The sequence below is a fragment of the Esox lucius genome, chromosome 18 (assembly GCF_011004845.1).
Source record: "Esox lucius isolate fEsoLuc1 chromosome 18, fEsoLuc1.pri, whole genome shotgun sequence".
NCBI lineage: Eukaryota > Metazoa > Chordata > Actinopteri > Esociformes > Esocidae > Esox > Esox lucius.
In genome coordinates this window covers 15397501-15420489 of record NC_047586.1, presented here as the reverse complement: position 1 = coordinate 15420489, position 22989 = coordinate 15397501, and the positions used below count along the sequence as shown (strand labels likewise).

General features: G+C 39.4%; 1 protein-coding gene and 1 long non-coding RNA gene across 2 annotated transcripts in view; both read left to right on the top strand.

The window, feature by feature from the left end:
* Window positions 1-833: 833 nt before the first annotated feature.
* On the top strand, window positions 834-16467 carry LOC105017672. Its single transcript, XR_004574727.1, has 16 exons — window positions 834-1095; window positions 1431-1495; window positions 2744-2834; window positions 3600-3658; window positions 3950-4017; window positions 4241-4284; window positions 4515-4635; window positions 6656-6707; window positions 7075-7155; window positions 8065-8130; window positions 8740-8831; window positions 9809-9890; window positions 13154-13255; window positions 14063-14158; window positions 14299-14370; window positions 14516-16467. It is a non-coding gene; the product is annotated as a phospholipase B1, membrane-associated (long non-coding RNA).
* Window positions 16468-21940: 5473 nt separating this feature from the next.
* Window positions 21941-22989, top strand: part of chga (chromogranin A) — a 12849-nt gene continuing 11800 nt past the window's right edge. Inside the window, exons 1-2 of the mRNA XM_010882463.4 lie at window positions 21941-22180; window positions 22620-22669. Of these exons, the coding sequence (XP_010880765.3) occupies window positions 22132-22180; window positions 22620-22669 (99 nt within the window). The 5' untranslated portion in view covers window positions 21941-22131. The remainder of the gene's footprint in view (window positions 22181-22619; window positions 22670-22989) is intronic.

Sequence of the window (22989 nt, the reverse complement as noted above, 5' to 3'; positions counted from 1 at the left end):
ATGAAAATTAATTTTATCAGTTTGAAATCAGTTCTCAGTGTAATACTAAGAGTAAGAATTTTCGAAAACACCAGGTGTCATATATGTATATATATATATATATATATATATGTTTGAGCATCAGCAGTTTTTCCTTTTATGCCGGTGACAATAGTTTACAATTAGCCATATTTATTTTTAGATGTTTGAACTGATAGTAATCATGGTAGACAGTCTTTCGCTCAATGGACAAAAGGTGTTGTTGGTTTGGCTCTTTGGAAGGTTGCAAGGTAAGCCCTACCCCTTGACCTGCAGAATAGACCCATTGATTTTGTTGAGTCATTCTCCAATTTCCACAGAGAAAATTGATTGCTAAATGTTCAGTATTAAAACAGGAAATAAATCAGTTCCATAATTCAACCCTAAATGCTTCCACACACTGCATGCAATCAAGTGACAGAGATCCAAATATGGTCTGTTTCAACCTGAAGCCACAGGACAGTGTTGAACTGTGTGAAAGCAACTCTTGCTGTGTATGCATGGTTTGTGTGTAGCATTCTTAAGTGTAGTCTATTGACCAGAGCTGGGGGTCAATACCATTCCATTGACTCTCCTAAACCCATGTAAGGACAATGGTGAAGTCAGCTTTTGGATATTAACCTATGAACGATGACGTTTTCTTAATTTCATATCTATAACATTTAAATTCAGCTGAAATGAATGTTAGGGGTTAAAAAATCAGCAGTGAAGTATACATACTCCCGGATAGTTTTCTGGACTGAACAACAATTCACTCCATGTCACTTGGGGAAACTCATTATTTTCTCTTGGTAGTTATCTTTACATGACTACAATAATGGCTACATAACTTGAACCAAAGCTGTACCTCTTCCCTTGTGCTACTAGTGCTGTGACGGATTGTTTATGCTTTCTGTAACAGGGCCAGGACTTTGTCACTCAGCTGTTTTGGGTGGGGGATAGAAGGCTGACCTCATATAATTGCTGTGCCCTCTGGCTATGCATCACATTGTGCTGTTCCCACCAACCCACACGCCACTATGGGGTGGCTTTTGATTACCGTGGCAATCTGTGCACTAGCCTCCTGCTCTGTCAAAGGTAAGTGCTGGAACCAGCAGGAGAACGGCCTGTATCTCCCTATCTGTGTATATTTCACATTCCAGACACACATTACACACGCAGGCCACATGTCAGTTGCACTGGCTACATTGTTGATGAGCAGTTTTGTCTGAAAGAGGGGCCTGACTGTCGGTTTAGATAATAATGGGACCGGTTCACAAAGGAATATCAGAGGTCTTTGGTTTCCAAAGTTGGACATTTTAATGTTTCGCAAGCCATGATAACCTGACTTCAGTTGCTTTTGGAATTTTGTTTTGGATGGGTTGTGTAACAACCAGGAGACCCCTTTATGGATGCTAATTTCTTCTTCTAAGGCAACAAGTGGTGGTGGCAGTATGAGGAAGGAATACGACAGTACAGCCAAGAGTCTCTCCACAAGGTACTGTCCGCTTTCGGGCATCTACTACCATTAATATGGCTAATACAAGTAACTTAGCAAGCCATGGAAGCAATAGAATGGAACTTGTAACAACACAACTGCCTGGTTGATGCTACACTATTAAAAGTAAGAAATTAGATTTAACATGCAAAAAATAATAATAGCTGTATTAAAAAATCACAGGTAATGAGTGCTTTCTGCAATTATTGGTACACTAAGCTTTTTCTCTTCTTATGGCTCTACACTCTAAACGTTTAGATTTTCAGCAATTGCTATGAGGTTAAAGAATACAATAGATTCTCAACATTTGTCCACAGGTGTTTTTGTAAGTATTGGTTTCACCATTAATAAGAGAGAGCAACACTGAATATATTTAGTGCACCTGCAGGAGGTTAAGTGTGTTCTGACATTGTCAATATATTGGTTTTTGTCTAAACTTCACATTAGCCTTTAGTGTCTGGTTTAGCCTTTAGTCTGGTTTTGCAGATTGTAAGGGGTGAAAACACACTATTAAGCCTCAAAATATAGAGGATATGCAGGGTGGAAACACACTAGTTCGCCTCAAAATACAGAGGATATGCAGGGTGGAAACATGCTAGTTAGCCTAAAAAACAAGATGGTCTAAAAGGTTCTTAAAAGATACTGGAGAGTTTTGGAAAATTGTTTTGTGGACAGATGAGACAACGGTTAACATACAGAGTGATGGCAAGAGGAAAGTGTGGATATATTTATATTTCTTTACAGCATAGCACCTCACCTGTGAAATATAGTGAAAGGGGTGTTCTGGCTTCAGGATGTTTGATTCGCACTGAAACTGGCTCACTTGCTGTCCAAAAAATTTAAAGTGCTTTTGGCCATGCTGGCCTTTTTAAATACTGATGTCAATCCAATCGAACATGCCATTTATTTTCCAATCTCATAAATTCTAGGAAAAGGCACTGTGCTGCTCATCTTGCAAGGATACTTAAAACAAGGGTGCCAATCATTTTAATACTTCGTTTTTTTGTAGAAATGTATTAAAGATTTAAGATATCAACTTTTGGTTGATTGCCTTGAGTCATTAACGCATCCAGTATAGTGTGTTGGTTGATAGTGTATTGCACATTGCAATATAGCCTATTACATGTGTAGTATTGTTTATACAGCTTTTTTTGTTCATCTTTATTATTGTTGCCAATCATACTGTTTTTACTGCATTCTTACTTGAAACTTTCATGTCCATTAATTTCTACCTCTCGCTTGGTATAGGAGTTTCCAGAGAAAACCAGACCTGTGAACTTCACACATCCTCCATTTCGATGTCCAGACATGACTCGCTCTCCCACCATCCCCTCCTCAGGTGAGATGGAATGGAACCATTATCTGACTACAAAACAAACTCTATGGCGAATGTCAAAGAAATGTCTAGCAATGTGCTAATAAACAAGTAAATCGAACAATTCTCACTGTGTGAAACTAGAGCTTTATCATAGACGTCACGTTTCCTTGCCATCAGGGTTGTGTTCATGTGATGTTTTACCTGTTTTACCTGCTACCTCAGAGACCTAAGGTCTGCACCATCAATCCCAAGGGGAGAGATCCACCAGCCTCACAACTTTATTTTTATTATATCAGCCGGTAGACCTTTCCAAGTTACATGGACTCATTCGCAAGTGATGCAATCAACCAGAGTAGTGTCATCTACAAACTTGAGTAGCTTGACAGGTTTATTGTCGGAGTAACATTTATTGGTGTAAAGTGAATAGAGAAGGGATGAGTGTGCATATCCTGTGCTGAGGGATAAAGTATCTGAAATGACCTTACCCGTCAGCACGTGTCTGGTTTGCCAGGGAGTCAGTGATTCACTGACAAAAGAAGCTGGAAACGTTCAACAGGGGAAGTTTGTCTTGTAGTAGTTCTGGTCTGATAGTGTTGAACTCAGAGCTAAGATCCATGAACAGGATCCTTGCATACATCTTCAGGTTGTTGAGGTGCTGGGGAATGTAGTAGAGGGCCATATCGAATATTATTGCCCCCAAGGCTCTCCTCTACATCTTAATATCCCCCAGTGTATTTTTATTCACTCTCTTGACTCCATTTGACTTACTCTCTACCTGCTTCCTAGTCGAGTTGGTGAAGGCAGCGGACATCAAAGTAATTGCTGCCCTCGGGGATTCTCTGACGGTGAGTCCAATGTTGAGTATTTCTTTACACAGACTCTACTCTCGACCAGTGTTATGGGGGCTGTCGGTTTTAGTTGAGATTTGTTTAAACTGTCTGCACTGAATCAATGCAAATAACCAATCCATTTAAAGCTGGTGTAGACTGAAGACCTAGCATTGTTAGCTATAAAAATATAGTTACTGTCTCATTTTAATTGAAAGTCTTTTAATAGGTGTAATCATGTTGCATAGTCAAACACCTTATGTTCAGTTATTTGATGATTTGCTAGAAGGTCTTGGTCTCTCTTTTCAGACCGGCATTGGCGCTAATGCTACCAACGTCCTTGGGATTCCTATTGAGTTTCGTCACGTGTCATGGAGGTACCCAATTCATTTTCTTTGGATGTGAATATTACGGCAGATTTTGACAAAAATAATTGTATGATAAATGTATATGGTGATGTAAGCTTTCTTGTTCAGCTATTTGGTATTTTAAATATCCAGTGATTTGTTGGTTCTCCAGTACAGCCAGGCAGTTCCCTTCATCATTTAAAAGTAATGCAGTTTTCTTACACTATAGTGAAACATTTATTTTACCTTTCAGCATTGGAGGCCATGGATCTTACCAAGATGTCATTACTTTAGCAAGTAAGTGGCATTAGAACCCAAAAGTACTTAAGCTTAGCAGGAAGACCATTCATTGGCACAAACTTATTCTAACCAACCTGTCCATCTTGCCCAGACTGGTCAGATTTCTTTGTGTGCTTGCCAATAAAATTTCTGTCTTTGTTAAGCCAAATATGAGTGACCAGAAATGGCCCTAATAGCACACGCATTTTGTCATTACTCATGTGAAGTCTTATTGGCATGTGCTCTAGATATCATCCGTCTGTTTAATCCGAATGTCCTTGGCCCTGCTCCGGGACACACTGTACACGGAACCTCAGCCCCCCTCAGTGAGACGGGATTCAACCTGGCTGTGACTGGACACAATACCTTGTGAGGAACCTCTGCGGTGAAATATGCTATATGTTGTTTGTCTCCCTTAGATTGAACCAAAGAACGCAATGCATTCCAGGGCAATGTGCAGATGATGAAAATACAAATGGGGCATGTCTTCTAGTGGGCTCCCTTGGGTCCTGTACTGTCTCTGGTATGGATATCCACTAGTATTCTACTTACATGAGCGTAGTTCTTAAACAGATGTAAAAGATTTATGCCATACTACCATACTACCATGCCATACTACCATACTACCATGCCATACTACCATACTACCATGCCATACTACCATACTACCATGCCATACTACCATACTACCATGCCATACTACCATACTACCATGCCAAACTACCATACTACCATGCCAAACTACCATACTACCATGCCATACTACCATATTACCATGCCATACTGCCATACTACCATGCCATACTACCATACTACCATGCCATACTGCCATACTACCATGCCATACTACCATACTACCATGCCATACTACCATACTACCATGCCATACTGCCATACTACCATGCCATACTACCATATTACCATGCCATACTGCCATACTACCATGCCATACTACCATACTACCATGCCATACTGCCATACTACCATGCCATACTACCATATTACCATGCCATACTACCATATTACCATGCCATACTACCATATTACCATGCCAAACTACCATACTACCATGCCATACTACCATATTACCATGCCATACTGCCATATTACCATGCCAAACTACCATATTACCATGCCATACTACCATGCCATACTGCCATACTACCATGCCATACTACCATACTACCATACTACCATGCCATGCTACCAACTGCTGTTCTGGATTGTCTGAACAGGCATAAAGCCAAGGTTGGTGTTTTACTGCCATCTGCAGTTGTGAAATGTCTCCTCAGGAAGTGTATAATCACAACTTCACTTGAATCATATCAACCACCTGTTGATACCAGAAGGTTGTCAGTGTGCTGCCCGCAAGGAGCCCACAGCATAACAAATATTATTCTGATATGCAATACTTCCAACTTATATGATTTTCTACAAAGGATTTTGTGACTATAAGCTTAGCAACTGTATGACGCTGCATGACACCAGAAATGTGGTTGTCAATAGTCTGTTAACATTCATTGAACACTTGGATTTCCAGCTTCTTTAAAGTACACTCAGTGGCCAGATCATGTTTGTGAAGATGTATTGCTCTTTTGAGCTGTGAATCATTATTGGTTGAAACAGGCAAAGAGGCACTAAGTAATTTCTTTAATATAAAGTTACATTAAGCGTGGTATGATAATCGGGGGCAGGTGCACATTTTCCTGTACCTCAGAAATGTCCACACTCATGCCTTTTTATGTCCATGAAAACAGCTTGTTTATGAGAGGAGTCGAGGGAGAAATGCAAGAATTGTGCAACAGGCAGGTCACAAAAAGGGAAATAACAGTTCTGTACAACAGTGTTGTGGAAAATGCAATCTTAGAATGTACAGATCATCTTTCCTTGTCTTGGATGGTCTATTGTAGCAGGCAACCCCAGCAGGTTCCACTAATACCAGTTAAAAACGAACTGAAATGGCTCAATTTAGAGGTAAAAAATACTTCAGTGAACATTTATAGCTTATGCAGTTCCTGGACCCCTGCCCAACAAAACATCTTTGGGATGAGAGGGAGCAGGCATTTCGCAGAATGAATAAACTGCTGTCTACATCACTGCAAGAGGCCATCACGACAGTGTTGACCAACATCCCATTGGAACGTTTCTGACACCTTATAGACTGTTATCCAAGAGGTTGTGACCTGGTTATACATGGGTGTATCTAATAGACTGGACAGTGAGTGTTTCTCTGATCCCATAGTGGAGACATACGGATATTGCCTTCTGTGGGTTTCTATGGTGACGCTAAAGACAGTACAGGAATCAAGACTTGACCATTTGAATATACCTATTGCAGACTGATCAGTCATATGACATGCATTGTAATGTTATTCTAAATGTCCCTTAGTAATCTCCCAGGGCAGACCAGACATCTCATTGACACTCTAAGAACCTATAAGGTAAGAGCCGCACTGTATACTCCTCTAATGAGAAAATATTTAGCCGCAAGTTTATGCTTTAGTCAAGCTGAAGAACAGAACTAAAACTTAATCAGGTGTTTATGTGTGTTGTGACTGTTGAGTCTGATTAGTGCTTCATGTGTTCAAGCAGGAAATATTATATAATCAAATGAACACATGGAACTGGAAAATATGTATATAGGAGATGGTTACACTCGCACACAGGGATTGATTATATATGTATAAAACCAACCTCTTTTCAAACCAATGTCTAAGAAAGCTTAATTTAGTTGAATTGCAAAAAAAAAAAATTCAGTGGGAGATGACTGATTTATTTAACCCCTCTTTTACCCCTGCCTCTTCTTAGGGCCTGAACTTTGATGAGGACTGGAAGCTGCTGACCATTCTCATAGGCATGAATGACATCTGTGACTATTGCAAGGATAAGGTCTGTGTCATTATGGAATGTTGATCATGCAATAGCATGTGTATGGAACCCACCCTAAGGTTGCATGGTTATAGTCAAGGACTTCCTGCAGGATACAGGGTCATGGGAACAGATCACAGAAATGGATTTAAAAGGTCTGTCTTTAAGCCTGTACTGCAAAAATGATGCTGCACACACAAACATACCAGAACCATTCAAAAGTCAGGCATCTCACCCTAAACAAAACATTTGCCTATGAATGTTTTCTCTTTTTCAGTTTTTGTTAGTTTTTGTAGCCTGAACCATTTTGAAGCTTGTATACAACCTCCACAACTTTAAAGCTTAAGAGATTGCGCCCTCTAGAATTGTTGTATACAAGCTTATATCTTTATAAAAAAAAAAAATAATATCTTTATTAAAAAATTCATTTTCTCACCACTTATGAACCAAATCCAATAGAAGTAACTTCCCATTGATATGTATTCTCTTGTCTCTTTATAAATATACAGTATATCGATCTCTTTATATCTATCTCTTTACATAGTATGTCTATATATCTCTTTCTATTACAAGAATATGTGTACTTCTACTTAAGTAGGATATAGGTTTTTAAGAGATCCGTAATTATCTGTTGCTGACCAAAAAGATTATGTAAGTTGCTCTTGTGTTTAAATGATCAACTTAATGAATTGGCTGATTGCACATGCATGTGTTTTAAAGTGTAGGCTACTACACGTAAACCTATAGCTTCGCAGAGCTCTATGAATATAGAGGTAATTCAGATTTTCTGTCTGAATTATTTCTGTCACGTAATTTGTTTTTGAGAACCTATTCACAGCAATGTACATACAATGTTTTGGCATTAACTCTACTGTATAGGATATTTAAAGGTGTTTGCTTAAGTGCATGTTGAAAACATCTCCTTCCCAGGTTCTTTTTTCAGTGGAAAACTACATTCACTACATGATGAACGCCTTGGAGATGCTAATGAATGAGGTAACATGATCCACCTTGACAGCTCACAAATATTATCTACTATCAAAATGTTTCATCACTGGGTTTCACTTGGATTACTATGGGAAACACACTAAACTGATTTATCACTTAATTCACATTGAAACCCTTAACACTAATAGTATGATCGTGTATAGTGTAGAGATGGGCAGCTGCTGACCTACGCCACTTTTATAAATGCTTGGATCAATTTCCAAAGAATTAAAACACAAGGAACTCAGTCAGGGTCTAAACTTGCTGTTGAGAGTTTGAACCGTAGAATGCAAAAAGTTCAAATGTATCACCACATATTTCCTGTGTTATGGCAGTAACTGATAGTCACTCTGTTAGCTAATGTCAGCTACATTCTGTTTGATAAATAAATACATTTAGCAGCCAGCAATGTATATTAAAAATGGTCATATGACTTAGGATATGGTTCTGCAGTACCAGTGAACCACTCGTGACGAGTATTTATTTGTATCTCCCACCCCCATCAAAGGTGATCACACTGGTGTAGCGCATGGTAGTTGCGTGTCTGTTTCCATAACAACACGGCCGACTATCTACTCGTTGAGGTGATAGAAATAGGATGGTTCTAATTCCGTCTAGGTTCCCCGGATGATCGTGAACGTGGTTCAGATCCTGCCCATGGAGACCCTGAGGCAAGTGCAGAGGCCCACGCCGGGCTGCCTGCTACAGCGGTGAGTGACCTGGCTTAGACCTTTAAACACAATCACCACCCACTTCAATGACACCGTCAGCCTCCCGCATTGTTTATTACAGCCCCGCCCACAAGCCTCTCACCCCGCCTCTCTTTGTTAACCCTCTTGGGAATGGAAAGCGTAATGCCCTGTGCAGACTCATCTATATGACATTGTCAGACCTGGGCGGGGGCAACTTCTGCTGCTATTAGTGACTCTTCCCGATATGGGTGTGTCTCAAAGGAAGGCAATAATTGCAATTGTGCAGGTTGTTTTTAAATATTTTATTGTGCAATGAAGTGGGTTGATTATTTAATGTCCCTTCCCTGAAAAGGAAGGTTTTGAGTGAATCAAAGGGTTAAAATTAAGAGACCACAGCAAACTGAACGCTTCTGTTCCTCACTCAACTTTCTTGGAAAGGAAAGAAAAAGGTGCAGTGGTCTCCTAATTTTTTCTGGAGATGTGTATATAAATACATCAATGGCTGACATAAGTATTCATTCTAGTGAATGAAAATAAAGAAATCATGTTTTTTGGACCTTTTTCCATGCTGTTCCACACACACCAATGGCTTCCAGTTTAAACTTGCATCCACTACATAAACATGGTGCTTGCCTCCTAGCAGCAAAGGGATATGCCCCTTCCTTCAGGCAATGGTCAAACCGTGTATTCCTTACCAAGGTCTTGTCCCTTGGTTGTCCCATCCCTATGGGACGACGGCTCCTGCTTAGCCCGGCCAAAGATCTTGATCACTTTCAAGGCCCCCAGTACAACAGGCAGCAAAGTAATGTGACAGCAATATAAAAACCACCGCCACGTTATATGGCAGAGGTGTTCATCGTTCGATGCCTAACTTGGTTATTGGTAAAAAGCAGAAGACGTCTCTGCAGCGTCTCTGTGTGATGGATGCATTGTCTTAGACCACTGGACCAACGGATGCCACACAAACCTGAGTCTTTATACAAAATGTTTTTCAGGTCGTTCTGCTCCTGTCTGATCAAGCCTAAGGCTGGATCGCCTGAACTGAAGGAGCTGGTGCAGATCAACCTAGAGTTTCAGGTGGGTGGTCTGGGCGGTGTTTATAGTTGATAGTTCTTCCAGAATTAGTTAGTCTGCCAAGGGGGTTAGTCTGTTTGCAGACATGGGTTTCTGGCCTGGTCGGCACCCGACTTGATTTTGTTATCAACAAATGTAGATTTTTGTTCCAATCTGGGCCGGACCAAATCTGAACCAAGACCATCTTGAGTAACTACTGAAACCAGGACAAGAGAAGAATCTAGGAAATTTCCCCAGCCTCCTACCCCTGACAGATATGCCACACTTTGCCCGCCAAACATCCCTCCCCCCTACAGCCCCTCCGGTCCTCGGGCAAAACAAGCAGGCACACAATGTCCCAGAGCAAGAAAAGTGCATCGAAAGTCAAATCTGGAATGTGATGTATTACAGTGCCAAACGGTCCGAAAAGGAGGCGAGGCTGCCTCCGTGAAACATTTGGGTACATTTTCACTCAGCAGAATGAAAATATCTCTAAATGTAGGATTTAGGCTGATTTTATGAGCCATACTGATGACATGAGACCGTAAGATATTAGATGTCAACGGGGCTTTGGTAATCTGTTCACAGTTTGTGAGATCCTCTGGATAATCAATGGTGAATCTGGGTCAAATGTTGGCCCTAGGACAGAGGTATTCCACTGCAGGGCCAGTTAATTTCCATCACCTGATGTCCCAGGTCTAAAGAAGTCCCCAAATTAGAAGGAGAGGATGTAAACAAGTAGTGTTTCGGCCCTCCTAAAACGGTGTGGAATAGCCACGCCCTCCAAGTGGCTCTCACTGATTTCAGGTGCACAAGGCAAAGCGATGGAGTAATGTGCACTCTGCAGTTTAACATATGTACTATAAAAGAGAGGTGTCAGGGGAGATTTTATCTCATTTGAGTAGTTGTATTGTAGTGTATGAATGCACTCCAAGCTATTTGCGCAGTCTGCAATGTAAATGTCACTGCCTAGTTGATCGTTGAGGGTGGTTTGACAGATTCAATGTCATGTGGATGTGATATGCTTTTGGTTGAGTCTGAACACATTTTTAAGCACCCTTTAAACATAAGTGTACCGTTTGTTGGCCTAAATTGGTCCAGTAATTTAAGTCACTGCTCACATTTACCAGTGCAGCTTGGGTTTGAATCTGGCCCGCTGCTTTTCCAGCAAAAACTCTCTCCTCTATCTTTCCCCAATGTCTTAAATAAACCATAAAATGGCTGAAAATACATGTAAGAAAATAGGTGTAGCATTTACAAATGCAAGAAGATATTTTTTTTCCATGGTCTCCAATCTGACAGTATCTGAAAATGTTATTTCCAGGTCGGTCATAGGTTTCCCTCACCAAATCAAAGGAGGCAAAGGCTCCTATGTATAGATCAACTATTGTATGAATCCCAGCTCTTTTTGTCATAAAAAGTTATTATTAAGATGAGATGGGGTGAAATGGGTATTGGAAGTAGGAATGACATTAGTCTAGGGTCAAAAGGATCCATAATTTGCTTCCAGATACGGACTGTGCTATGTATATTGGGATTATGATTATAAACTGATTTCTCCATGCTGACAGGGGACTTGATCACAGCGCCAATAGAGAAGGGGTGGCAATCCTCATGCTCCATTCTAAGCCAGCTGGACAACGCAGGAGCCTCATCAAGCCAAAACATGACAGCGAGGATGTTAGCGGCCCAATAGTAAGATATAATATTTATGAGAGTCCTCCTCCCTCAATCTTGGATTTGCAGATTTATACCTATTCTTTGGGTTGTATAATCTCAGATAAATGGGTTGATTTTAGAGTTAAGTTGTCCAACAGACGGGTGAACGATTGTTTGGGAAAGAATATTGTTTTGTACTAAGCTTGTTGGCTCGTCTTTGCTGATTGATTTGTGTTGAGGACTCACTGTAGTTAGACCCAGGTGTATGGAAGTTGGCAGATCGGTCCAAGTACTGGTTGAACGGGCAGTTCAGGTCTATTCCTGACAAGATTAGTCTCAGTTGATCAACATGTAAACCTGATGAGGATCATTCCTCTGGTGGGTTTGTTGTGAGAATTAATATATTGGAAGACGGGCATGTACAAGGACCTTGCATGCTGTGTGTGGATGTGCTTAGCATAGTAGCGAGCTGTCATGGCTGTCCTTCCACCCGAACAGTGTCTCCCATCACCTCTCATAGAATCTCAACCCACACATTACACCCATGGTGGGAAGCAGGAAGCCACAGAGACAAATTGTGGAAGGACTTCTCAGTCAAAGCCACAGTCATAGTCAGTTGAGAGTATGTTGATTTATTGATCAATCATGACCAAATGGAAAGATATCAATGGAAAGGAGAGCCAACTGTATGACACATGTTGTAGGACAATCCATTAACAGACGGTTATTAAGTACATTTGGAAAATCGTAGGCATAACAACATACCTAATGAGAATTAACCTTAAATGCTGCATAGCTACACATCCATTAATAAAACGTATTAGGCCATGTGTCTGACGGCCTGGGTAAAGCACTGTCAAGTGTTTCTCAACGGCAGCAGATCAGTAGACCACTAGCGGCTCCACGCCTGGTTCCTCCATCATGGGGACACCATACTTTAAGACCAGGCCTTCTGGTCCCTTCTCGTTGGCTTATCACTAGACATCTCACAACAGGCATGCGTTATGAATGAAGAGAACTGAGAAACAAAGTGTTGGTTATATTGGTTCAGATTTGGTCCAGTGTGGAACAGTAAAGGACATTACTGTACAGAACAAAACGGTGCTCTGGAGCAAAGCAGGTTACTGTGCAAATAGTTTAGTGCTGCAGAATCCAGCAGAGCACTCTATTGATAAACATGGATGTGTAGAATTTGTTTAGATTTGGTCCTTTCCAGACTAGCCAGATTTGAGGGGGATTTAGCCAAACCCACCAAAGCAGTGTTTAGGGTCGTCTTGGTAGTAGTGGTAGGTTTTAAACAGTACTGAAGACCAGTCTGTGAGTTAATTTCTCCATTGGACGACAGCTGTGCGGTTTAGATTTTATTGATCCCTATATCATATTTGGGTGGTGGGGTGGAGTGGTCATTTAGCAGACACCCTTATCTAAAATAATATATACTCATTACTAATTATAGGACAGTCAGAGTAGTCATTATCTAAGGCAGATTAACAATCCCATATCATAGTCAAAAATAGAAAACGTTTTCCATAGCTGTTACTGGGAATGTTCGTGCAGTTGAAGTGTTCTGGTGTTGCTTTTTCAGTTGTAGCCCTGCACTAATACACACCAAAACATTAACTCTCCAGAAGCGCCTGGAGCAGCTCCTCTACAGTGACCACTTCTTCAGGGAGGACTTTGCCGTGGTTCTCCAGCCCTTCCTGAAACATGCAGACCCTCCTCGCCTCCCGGTGAGGTCTCTTGACTTTTACCCCCAAAAGACGGTTTCTTTTTCAAACCACAAATATATATTGTGGTTTTTGAGTCATAATGGTCGTAATGACACTCAAAGGTGAAGCAAAAAACACTGATCATCTCCATACACGTCAAGGTCTGGATAGATTAGATCTTAAGCGAACAGTAAAATCTTGTAGTCGACTTGTTGGAGAAATGGGCTTGAGTAGCCTGAGTAACTTTGACAAGGTTCTGGTTCTGGGTTCTTAGAAAATGTGTGAAAAAGTGTGGCATTATTAATTCATTAATTATTAATTGATAATATTGTACATTTAAGTGAAAAGTGGATATCTCAATAATAATTAGTTGAGTATTCAGAGCTTTGTAATACTTTTTTTGCACATTAGATTTATAAACCATAGACAGTTATGTGATGTCACAAATTAAATCCCCAAACTTTATTTTTATGTGATAAGTTTTATGTGATAAATCTGGTTTCTACTGTATAGAAAGTCTATAGACTTTCTATAGACAGTGCATCAATGTTAACTAAGTTCCGAAGGTAGGAACTAAAGCATTGATTAAAGCTTACGCACCTATGGACATTTTGGCGTTTTTGTTGTTTTTTATTAAATATGCGCCACATCCACAATATGTCATGACCCGAAAACCCACCTGCCCAACATATATCCTTAGGACTGTGAGTTTAATCCACCTGCACATCACTAGTGAGAGATTCATGCATGGTAACTCATTCACAGAGACATATGGGTGAATAATTGTGCTGCCTGTCACTATTGTGATAACTGTTTCTCTCCAAACAGAGTGGTAAGATTGACATGAGCTTTTTCACCCATGACTGCTTCCACTTCACCATTAAGGGCCATGAGGAGCTTGCCAAAGGGCTGTGGAACAACATGGTGAGCTCTAACTATCCCAAGACACTTGTACTGAATTATCCCAACACAATTTTATATTCATGCTGATTATAACCCTATAGGTACTGAGTTGAAAAACGGACCATTATACTCTCCATTTTGTTCCTTTTCTTATTCCCCAGTTTCAGCCAGAAGGAGGGAAGTTTATGGTGTCAAGCTTTTCTGACCCAATCCATCTAATTTGCCCACCCATGGTAATCCATGAGCTGTTACTCAGTGACATTTTTTACATGCTATATAGTATATATAGGGACAATAGAAGTTGGAATTAGATACAACTAATCTATAATATATTGTGGGCCATTTTATTTCATACCTGCATTTGTTTTGGATTTTTAGGATCATCCTTACATCTACACCCGACCTGCTGCTGCCAAAAAAGGCGAGTCCACAATGCCAGTTGTACCCAATTCCACTGCTCCGAAATGGGCCACCCTCCTTTTGGCTCCCCTTGTGATCCTTGGTGCTCCTCTGGCCTGGGGACTCACTGCTTTAGCCTCTCTTTAGCGCTCTCTATATAACACTCTAATACACTGTAACGTGGAATGAACATTGATAAAATCCCCGGTACAGTTGTAATGACACTGGGAGTTTTTATTTTTTTTGTTATTGTTGCTGCTCTTACCTGCATTGTCGGGTAGCACATGGTGCTTTGGCCCTGGACCACAACCAACCACTGTTTGCTGTGACTGTAAAGACAAAAAGACAAACCTGAACTGGAATGCAGAACTAGGAGGTATACAAACGTGAACTGGAGGACAATGGGATACGTGCCATTTGGTGACATCCAAAACACACAGAATGACACATGCTGCTTTCCAAATGTAGTGCTTTTCCCTCTTCATTATTCATCTAATTCCGCCTGTTCATCATTCATCTAATTGTGAACCCCTTCTGCAGTGAGAATCCACCCCAAACAAATAGACCAGGTGATAACTACATTTAGCTCATCCTACTGTAGGCTGTTTGCTCTGAGAGGTGAAATCATTTTACATTTTGTGGTTCCTTTAGATGTGAAATGGCAATAACTGCATTATAGAATTCAGTGTAGGGGATTTACATTGCAAGTTTATTTTTGAAAGAATGTTGTATCATAGAATTACAGAGATAATGTGAGGGCTCCTATGATCTTCTGTGGGCATAAACACTGTTTTTACAGGTAACCTGAGAACACCTTTTCCTTAGGAAAAAAGCCTTTTACAAAAGACAGTTTGAAGCCAGTGTTTTTGACTATGCACCATTAATTGATTTTAACGCAAAAATACTGTACTGTAAACTTTTTGTCAGAATACTGTACTGTAAATGGATTCATGAACTTGAGGAGGCTTACAGCATAACCATGTCTATTGGCTTTAAGGGACAATAATCTGGCAAATATTTGCCTGGAAATTGTTAAATGTGTACCATCTGATCAATACTTTTAAATGTATTGATCATTTAAAAGTATTGAAATGGATATAGATATCCTAATGTCACTGATAGGAGAGTGGCATTATTTTCTAAAAGAAAACCGACATTTATAATTTGACAAATTTAAGTTTAATCAAGCAAGTGTGGAAGTTGATCAATGTCTAAATATTTTGAAACAAATTCAGCACGTCACAAAGTTAAGCAGGGTACATACAGAGGCATTTAGATTGTAGATGTTCTCACTGTAGTGTTAATTGCGTCTCCTATTTTAGTCTTTTATTCAGTTGCACAAGAGCCCTAATGAAGTGGGACAACACTTATTGACTGTGAACATGATGGGAGGTAAGAGGTAGCCTAAATATGCATTATTTTATCGGGCAAAAACAAAATAACTAAATTGTGACTAAAAGCCTGTTTTTACTATGCAATAATGCATATTTAGGCCATCTCTTACTTCCATCATGTGTACAATCAGACAGCCTTGTTCAAGTACAGTAGAAATGTTGTTCGGGGTTATAGTGGATTGAGAAAAGAAATCATGACTAAAATGAAAAAAAAGCTGCCAAAATGTTGTACATCAACCAGTAGGAGACATTCTGGCAGGAATTGTGAACCATCACTGTTTAATATCACTATACTTTATAATTTAGGTTGATGGGATGACGTTGAAAGAATGAAGGTGATTTAAATGTCATTTTACTGTCAGAATTGAAACACCAATATTAAAAATCTGAACCATTTATTGAAATTTGGATGAGAACAATGTTTTACATTTGTGTTATGTTTTAAACAGCATATGTATACACAGTTGATGATTATGATGAAATGGTTTGATGTAAGAACCTGCTAGCACGATTAAGCAGTTGTATTTAGTTTGAAGATTACCCCTAATTTTTATGTTTAAAGCTCTGGTTGAAATTAAATGAAAACAATACTGCTTGAAGACTGTTTGCCAATAAGTTTTTCCAAATAGAGTCGTTTGACAAGTGACATTGATTCAACTATTGTCCATTGATTCAACTAATCTATAATTTGATACTGAGCAAACACTGCTGGTGCTAAACTGCCTTCATTGTTTCTAAGAAAGCACTCTATTTGAGGTTCTGGAGCACTGTACAATAGGAAGCCTGCAAACAGCTAATGTGTGTACATCAATTTCTTGCTTTTTCACTCATTGTCTTTCTATTTTATTGAAACAGGTGGAAAGCACAGCAGGACAAAAACATTTGAGCACTCAGAGATTGTCATATTTTAGACATACAGCAGTAACTGTCAAGAGGTTGATTTCTGATGGACTTCTCTTAATTGAGGTCTATATAATACGCACTCCAATATCACTTTTTTACTCTTCAACACACTGCTAGTGTTAAAGGGGTTTCTTTAAAAAAGTAAGTAAAAAATGAAGTAGACCTACTTTATTGCTGAGGTCCCATATGAGCATAAATGAAACATTTTCTGTTAGAAGCAGAACAAATGAAGCCACAGGAGTTTGTCTTTTAACCTTCATTCATACAGAGAGTGAGTTGGAGACCTGGGTTTCTGTCACATCTGAGCCCTGTGTTACAGCAAATAAATACATACAAAAATGAAAAACTCAATTATGAACAACATTCAAAAAAGATCTGGCCCTTCTGGAAGTCAACTTAATAAAATTGTATAACTGTATAAAAGATAATGATGTGTGCGACAGTTCATACCAGTTATAAAATGCAGCTGCATGCTAGACTGCATCTAGAGGGTTTTTGTACTGAGGCTGAAGCAGTGCATTTATAGCCACAATCCAGTACTGATATAAAAATTTACATTTTCCTTCTAGGCTCAAAAAACTGCTGCAATTTGTTTCTATAAAAGAAGACAGTTCTAATTACTTTTATTCTTCACCAACTCTGTACTGTATGTTTTAAAATATATTTTCAACTAACCAAATCCCATGGTATTTCAAGGAGGAAACAGGTTTTTATAATAGAACTTTCAATGTAATAATGTTGAAATAATAAACATTTTAATTTGGAGACTTATAGAGTAGTATATATTTAGTTTTACTTGAATTTAGAATCAGTTTAAGACCTACAAGGAAATAGTGTAGTTATTGGAAATAAGACTGTAAGTATGCAAATGTTTGAGCAAGTAGCCTGCAGCTGCTTAAAGTACATAAAAATGAAAATTACAGTTTCTCACATTTACAGATATAGTTTATATACATAGTCGACAACAAAGGACAGTTGAACCCTGGGGAACTCCTTTGTGGAGTACTAGAAAAAATACATTCAGCCCCATCTGTAACAATGGCCTGGATCTAAGATGTGGTCATTCTGAAACCGTGAGCAAGTGTCCAAAAGCAGGGCCGCGCACAAACCTTTAGAGGTTCATGGGCCGAAATGACAAGGGCTCCCGAATATATGCCAGCAGTGGAACCGACGGTGAGTGGCATGCGCCTGTCAGCTTCCGTAGAGCACATCACACAGACGGACAACCCATGTCACACCGATGAGCAAAAAAAGGGCCCCCCCAGGGGTCAATCTGTACACATGCCTGGTCCACAGCCAATCCCAGCGAGGCCATCAAAATGAAATGATGGACTGCATCAAAAGCCTTTGACGGGTAAATAAACAGAGCCACACAATAAACATTTTCATCCCGTGCAATATCATTCAGAACCAATGTATAGTAGCAGTAGCAGTGCTGTGCACAAGCCTGAAACCAGATTGATTTTCAGAATCCAACAAAAGAATTATGCAACTGTGTAATTACCAAAGACTCGGATGACAGGATGATAGCTTTCAAGGTCACTGCTGTTGTTAATCATTCTCATTTAAATATATTAACTTACAAACCCGATTCCAAAAAAGTTGGGACACTGTACAAATTGTGAGTAAAAAAGGAATGGAATAATTTACAAATCTCATAAACTTACATTTAATTCACAATAGAATATAGATAATATATCGAATGTTGAAAGTGAGACATTTTGTAATGTCATGCCAAATATTGGCTCATTTTGGATTTCATGAGAGCTACACATTCCAAAAAGATTGGGACAGGTAGCAATAAGAGGCTGGAAAAGTTAAATGTACAGATAAGGAACAGCAGGAGGACCAATTTCAACTTATTATATCAATTGGCAACATGATTGGGTATAAAAAGAGCCTCTCAGAGTGGCAGTGTCTCTCAGAAGTCAAGATGGGAAGAGGATCACCAATTCCCCCAATGCTGCAGCGAAAAATAGTGGAGCAATATCAGAAAGGAGTTTCTCAGAGAAAAATTGCAAAGAGTTTGAAGTTATCATCATCTACAGTGCATAATATCATCCAAAGATTCAGAGAATCTGGAACAATCTCTGTGCGTAAGGGTCAAGGCCGGAAAACCATACTGGATGCCGTGATCTTCGGGCCCTCAGACGGCACTGCATCACATACAGGAATGATACTGTAATGGAAATCACAACATGGGCTCAGGAATACTTCCAGAAAACATTGTCGGTGAACACAATCCACCGTGCCATTCGCCGTTGCCGGCTAAAACACTATAGGTCAAAAAAGAAGCCGTATCTAAACAGGATCCAGAAGCGCAGGTGTTTTCTCTGGGCCAAGGATAATTTAAAATGGACTGTGGCAAAGTGGAAAAGTGTTCTGTGGTCAGACGAATCAAAATTTGAAGTTCATTTTGGAAAACTGGGACGCCATGTCATCCGGACTAAAGAGGACAAGGACAACCCAAGTTGTTATCAGCGCTCAGTTCAGAAGCCTGCATCTCTGATGATATGGGGTTGTATGAGTGCATGTGGCATGGGCAGCCTACACATCTGGAAAGGCACCATCAATGCTGACAGTTATATCCAAGTTCTTGAACAACATATGCTCCCATCCAGATGTTGTCTCTTTCAGGGAAGACCTTGCATTTTCCCACATGACAATGCCAGACCACATACTGCCTCAATTACAATGTCATGGCTGCATAGAAGAAGGATCCGGGTACTGAAATGGCCAGCCTGCAGTCCACATCTTAAAGAGGAAGGTGCGACAAAGAAGACCTAAGACAGTTGAGCAACTAGAAGCCTGTATTAGACAAGAATGGGACAACATTCCTATTCATAAACTTGAGCAACTTGTCTCCTCAGTCCCCAGACATTTGCAGTCTGTTATAAAAAGAAGAGGGGATGCCACACAATGGTAAACATGGCCTTGTCCCAACTTTTTTGAGATGTGTTGATGCCATAAAATTCTAAATCAACTTATTTTTCCTTTAACGTGATACATTTTCTCAGTTTAAACATTTGATATGTCATCTATGTTGTATTCTGAATATAATATTGAAATTTGAAACTTCCACATCATTGCATTCTGTTTTTATTCACAATTGTACAGTGTCCCAACGTTTTTGGAATCGGGTTTGTATGTACAATTTAATGAGATTTGTTATAAAATCGATTAAGCAAAGATTTACTAAGATTCTGCTGCCTGGAGAGTGGCCTTTAAAATGTTTGCTGTGAGGTGGGGGCCCCCCTCACCAAATCTCATTTAAGGCCTCTAAAACACTAGGGCCAGTCCTGTAAAAGCACCTGCTCTTTTGAACAAAGAGATTGTATTAGTCATATTACGCACTGTAATATTTACTCCTATCCTGTTAATGGTGGATATGCAGCGCAAATATTTGTCAGGCACACTCAGGATGTCCCTATTACAGTATATTAAAGCCAATGGTTTATCAAATGGAAAAATAATCCCAATATGCCTTTACCCACTCCAATCAGCTCGCTGGCCAACAAAATGGATCAAACATGGACAAATACTGTCATAACTATATTTATATACTTGAATCTAACAGCATTGATCTACTGTTTGTCTTAAAAAAAACCCAGGAGGGTTCAGTAATCAAAACCGAGAGCTTTCTTGACTAATCACATTATTTAAGATTCAGTGCCTTTATACAGATAGTATATTTAAATTAATCCTTCTCTGTTCCTCCTACTCTGTTTCTGTCAGTCTTAATTCAAAAGCCTCTTTATTGTGTCAATAAATTGACATAAGGCTGCCTGTTGCTGCTTTGCCAAACCCCATAAATTATCCACAATTTATGGCGTACAGTTTCTACTCTCCTTCAACAGTCACTACTCTCCAACAGTCACTACTCTTCTTCAGCGGTCACTACTCTTCTCAGTCACTACTCTACTTTAAGTTTCTACTCTCCTTCAGCAGTCACTACACTCCTTCAGCAGTCACTACTCTCCTTCAGCAGTCATTACTCTTCTTTCCAGCCACTTGACAAGACTGATGCCACCAGTTACCACTGAAAAAACTGTCAACACTTTAGTGCCCACACTAATTGAAAAAACAGCCTTGTAGAACTAGACAACAATAGATTAATAAAGGAATATGTCAAGCTATAAATGTATAAAAAATGGGCCCTGTAAATCGAATTTTACAGTGTATATACTGACAGGAAGTAGTAAAATCACAAACCTTTAATCCTGGCACTAATTAGTAAAACAATGACCATTTGCCCCTTGAACCAGTTGATCTGTCAACAGTCAGCCAGCAGCAAATTAGGCTTAGTCAGCACTGTTGAACAAGGCTATATGAAAGATGGAACAATTAAATGTATTCAATTGAATATGCCCCACATACTTTGACACTGTCACATATCAGGTCAAAATATACTGTAAGCATCCACTTTTCAGGAACCTGCTTTTCTTCTTTTAGGCAAATCTATTGAGGGTTGTTATGTATGACAGTTGGGGAATGATTTATAGCAACTATAGTAGCTATGGTTCTAAGAAGCCATTTTGGGAGTTGAGTCAGGACACTGGCATTTAACAGGACTCTTGCGAGAACTCCAATAGGATATTCAGTCCTATTTTCGGCCTATTTATTCGGGAAGACATCCACTGAACAACACATCATATAGCCTACATCTAATTCAAGCAGAGCCTAATACACGTACGTAGCTTAGTCTAAACAAAGTTATTTTACATAGAGCTGGGCTAGATAAAGGCTGCACCACCCTATTTGTCCCCTGTTCCGGGATTGAGGAAAACTGCTCTGAGATTATGTCAAATATGTATTCCTTGAGGCAATCTCCTCCAAGTCCATAGCGCTGTCCGCAGTAACATAGCTTCTCTTTTAAAGCAACCATAAACGATATGGATAGATCATTTATCAAAAGAGAATAATTAGCTTAAAGGTATATCTTAAATGGAATACAGTACGACTGAAGGCTATACTATTGAAATAGTCCTACACCACCTCGTAAATATAAAACTAAGTTGTGTTGGTTAAAAGGTGTTAGAAAACGTTGTTCTTTCGAGCGGTGATGTCATTTCCTCCTTAGCAAGCTGCATATAAAACACAGGTACAGTTGCAGCAAGCCTACAATCTGGGGCTTGAGCGAGGTAGGCAGAACGACCATTAATGCTGAAGAACGCAGCTCGCCAAGTTGCACATAGAGTAAACCCATAATTTATTTTATATTTTTTTTGTTGACAAAACTAAACGGGACCTAGGGTTTTGTGTGGTTCTTGAAGAGCTTACTTGCGTCTTGTTGCAACGATGATCGCAAGAGGATACATCCTTTTCACAATATTGCTAATTAATCACGGTAAGATACATTTTATTTGTTCACATTGAGTAATATTTTTGGTGTAGTCTGGTTTCACTAAAGTTAGCAGTTTTCTAGTCTCTGTGCTAATGAGATCATGTTGTTCCTTGGTTCCAGCACCAAGGACAGCGGCAAGCGCTCCAGAATCTTTTTTTCGGATGGGCGCTATAAGAGATTTGTGCATACAATAGATAGATAGGCCAATAAGCTAAAGCATATTCTCAGTTAAGAAGTCAGTATTTTCTATATAAATTATGAGGCCAGTGAATGTAGGCAAAACAACTCATATATTTAAAAGTAAGCATTTTGATATAATGGAGCCTATCTCAAGACGACAATGTTCATATTGCGGGCCGTGAATATAACTACTGTAGAATTGTGTCAAATGAATAAAAGAGAGACACGATTTCGTTATTCAGATTCTTCTTTCCAATTGCAGTTCTCTCTTTGCCGGTGACTCCAACTTTCCTTGAGAAAGACGATGTCGAGGTAAGAACTCTTATATTGTTAGCTTTAGTTCAAGTTGGTTAAATAAAACCTTAATTTTTACTTCAGGACTGACATTGCAAAGGGAGGGTATATTTTTGGTGACTGTTAGATATTACAAGTGAAATACCAGAATTGTGATGTTTCACTCTACATTTTCTTTTTGTGTGCTTCAGATCATCACTAATCCAGTTAACACTGTTGAAGTGTGAAATATTAGAAATCCGTGCTTGAATGACAAAGACATAAAACTGTATTCAAAATGTTTACTTCCAAGTATAATTACACTTTAACAGTAAGGTTTTATTTAATTTACTATGTCA